At 47.8% G+C, this 3,263-nt stretch overlaps 1 protein-coding gene across 1 annotated transcript in view; it reads right to left on the bottom strand.

Moving 5' to 3' along the window:
• Nucleotides 1-1,618: 1,618 nt before the first annotated feature.
• Nucleotides 1,619-3,263, bottom strand: part of SMARCAL1 (SWI/SNF related, matrix associated, actin dependent regulator of chromatin, subfamily a like 1) — a 44,540-nt gene continuing 42,895 nt past the window's right edge. Inside the window, exon 17 of the mRNA XM_018552552.1 lies at nt 1,619-1,895. Within this exon, the coding sequence (XP_018408054.1) occupies nt 1,728-1,895 (168 nt within the window). The 3' untranslated portion in view covers nt 1,619-1,727. The remainder of the gene's footprint in view (nt 1,896-3,263) is intronic.

Here is a 3,263-nt window from a genome sequence, read left to right as displayed (position 1 = left end):
TTTTTTTAAGTTTAACATGGGCTTTCAGGCACTTGCATGCGTTTTTGATGCGTTCCAGACCAGATCCAGAGCAGGTAAAATAGGGCTTGCCGCATTTTTTTCATCCGGTCTGGATCCGCAAGCTGCCATGTGAACTGGAGGTCAAAATACCATAGGAATACATTGGACGCAGTTTTGATACGGTCTGCACCTGCTCTGGTCCGGATCTGCTCCGCGCTTGGTGTGAACAAGGCCTAAGATGTATCAATTTCCTGTGATCCTCAGCGCCATCTAGTGGCCATGATGAGGTATTTTCCCGCCTCGCTCTTCTTTATGAACAAACGTATTTTTTTCTATTGTCTGTTATACTTGAAGAACATTCGGCCACAAGAGAAAACACACTATGAACATTCAATGTTTCCACATTCTCACAGCAGCTGGTTACTTCAAACATAATGAATATACACGCTGGACAAATAGCTATGCCAATTCTTTTATAAACAGACCCCAAAGTTAGAACAAACACTCTTACAGTTATCCCTTTAGAGGATTTCCTTCCTGTCCTAGGGTGACAACACTCACTCACTGTACTGAATGCGTGAAGGAGCAGAGTTGTCACCCTAGGGATGCACCGATACTGATACCAGTATCGGTGCTGAGTATTTGGGCGAGTACTCGTACTCGCCCAAGTGCTCCGATGCCTAGCCCGATACTTCTGGTATCAGGAAGCCGGGCAGCCCGTTAACCCATTACACGCTGCCTGGCCGGGAAGCCAGCTCCATACTCCCTTGTCACTTCCTGATTGGCCGGGAAGCCGGCTAAATGCTCCCTCGTCACTTTCTGATTGGCCGGGATGCCAGCTTCATGCTCCCACGTCACCTCATGACGAGGGAACATGGAGCCGGCTTCCCGGCCAATCAGGAAGCTGGGCGTTGCGTCATTACACGGCGTTGCGTCATTACACGGCGTCGCGTCATCCTGATTGGTCAGAAAGCCGGTTTCTTGTGACGAGAAGCATGGAGATGGCTTCCTGGCTAATCGGGAAGCCGGGTGGTGAGTCATTACACGCTGCCCGGCTTCCTGAACGGGACTTCCGGTATCGGTATTTGGTATCGGCGAGTACTGAAAAAAAAATATCGGTACTCGTACTCGATTCCGAAATACCGGTATCGGTGCATCCCTAGTGCTTGATTTAGGCTACAGAACACCTCCCCCTCTCTTCAAATCCATAACATAGGGAGGAGGTGCAGTTCACAAAGGAGAACTGAGCAGGGCTTGTAACACTGCTTGGGATATTCGGTACTTTTTTTTGCACTTAAAACAGATACAGTCATGTGACTGTGTGAGTAGGGAAAATACAGCCCGCTTAGGAACGCCCACCCATCAAGGCATATTGATATTTGCATAACTCCTCCCCAGAACCAGCCACTGCTTGCATCAGAGGGCTCTTGAATGTAGTACTGAGGCAGGGTGCTGTGATGTCTTCAGGAAACTACAGAGACCCAGTGATGTCATGATGGGATCTAAAATAAGGAATGTAATGAAAAAGGAAACTTTTTTTTAATTATTATTATTATTATATTAGTATGTTGCTGAGGGAGGAAATTAAGAACCAGAGAAGGCGAAAATATAAACAGAGTAAACTTCCGGCTTTAATTCTGACATATTAGAACAAATATTCTACGATATAAAACATTCTTCGTACAAACAACACTGTACATAAGAGCGACAACTCCGATCGGTCGGCTTCAGAAGAAATCCTCAATCTTCCTTTTCTTCGGCGCACTTTCACACAGCGCTCCCGAGTCCACTTCCTCGCACGCCTGGAGTAAGAGCGCTTCATCCGCGTCATCCGCCCCCCCGTCCTGCGAGAAAGAGCGCTGGAACAGGTCGTAGATGGTTTGCTGCTTTGGATCCTGCGGAGGAATGAGAGAAGTGGAAATAAAACAATCTGGCCCGGGTTCTATCTTCTGTGTTCTCCTTCTGAAGCCTGCGTTACCCGTGGGAGAAGCAGTGCAGGGGAAGCACGGCGCTCCGGACATACACCGCCATTTTTATTAACCCCTTGAAGCCCGCGGTGTTACGCCCCCTTCCTGTCTCGGCCATTTTTCAGTATTCAGCGCTGCGGTACTTTGACTGACATTTATTCCGTCATGCTACGCTGTACCATAATGAATTTTATACCATTCTTTTGGGACAGATAGAGCTTTCTTTTGGTGGTATTTAATCACCACTTGGGGGGGAGGGGGGGTATTCTTTACTATATAAAAGAAAAAAAAGTATTGAAAATGCCGAACAAACAAACTGCTTTCCCTGCATTGTGTTATGAAACATTGCCAATAAATAATCACTCTTCATATATTTTGGCCATACTAAGGATGCACCGCTACTAGTATTGGTGCCGATACCGAGTATTCGCTGCTAGTACTCGCGCTCGCCCAAATGCCCCGATACTTACCTCCGATACCGGAACTTCCCGTTAGAGGAAGATTTCCTCTGACCGGCAGTGCTGTGAGGGAAGATGGAGCCGGCTTTCTGGCCAATCAGGAAGTCGGGCGGCGGGGTATGACCAATCAGCATCGATCAGGCCAAACAGCATGGAGCTGCCTTCCCAGTCAATCAGGTAATGACCCGCCCCCCAGCTTCCTGATTGCCCGGGAAGCCGGCTCCATGGTAGCAGAAGTACCGGTATCGATGATATAAATGTCGGTATTCGTACTTACTCGTACTAGATACCGAAAAAACAGTATTGGTGCATCCCTACCAAAATGTATTCTGCTACATTTCTTTGGTCACGTCGGGTAAATGGATACCAAACACGTCAAGCCTTAAATTTGCCTGGTCCTGTGAAATCGCCCCCTCCCCCCCCAAAAAACTACCATACCCAAAATGCTCATCGTTTTTGCACATTGGCACACCTGACGCATGTTTGCATTTGTTGGTGCATGTACGTGGGTGCGGGGGACTTTAAAAAATATTTTTGTGTTAATTAAATTTTGTTTTTTTTCTAACACTTAACTTTATTACATACAGGCCTAACAAGCCCCCTATATGCTAGCACAGATACAGTGACAGGTCCTCTTTATGGGGACATTAGGGGTCTATTAGACCTCTAATGTCACCTAGAGACCCCAAAGAAGCTGATGAAGCAGAGATCTGCTTCACCAGCTTCTTCTCCGGTTAACTGCCTCCGGGCCGGCCGTAGTAGAAAACCGGCCGGCCCGGAGCTCTCTAGATCTGAGCGGGCGTCTCTAGACGTCTGCTCAGACACGCCCCCTCGCGCG

Source organism: Nanorana parkeri, unplaced genomic scaffold, assembly GCF_000935625.1.
Source record: "Nanorana parkeri isolate BGI_ZX_2015 unplaced genomic scaffold, ASM93562v1 scaffold92, whole genome shotgun sequence".
NCBI lineage: Eukaryota > Metazoa > Chordata > Amphibia > Anura > Dicroglossidae > Nanorana > Nanorana parkeri.
Note: the sequence above shows the minus strand (reverse complement) of the source record. Positions and strands in the feature narration are given on the sequence as shown.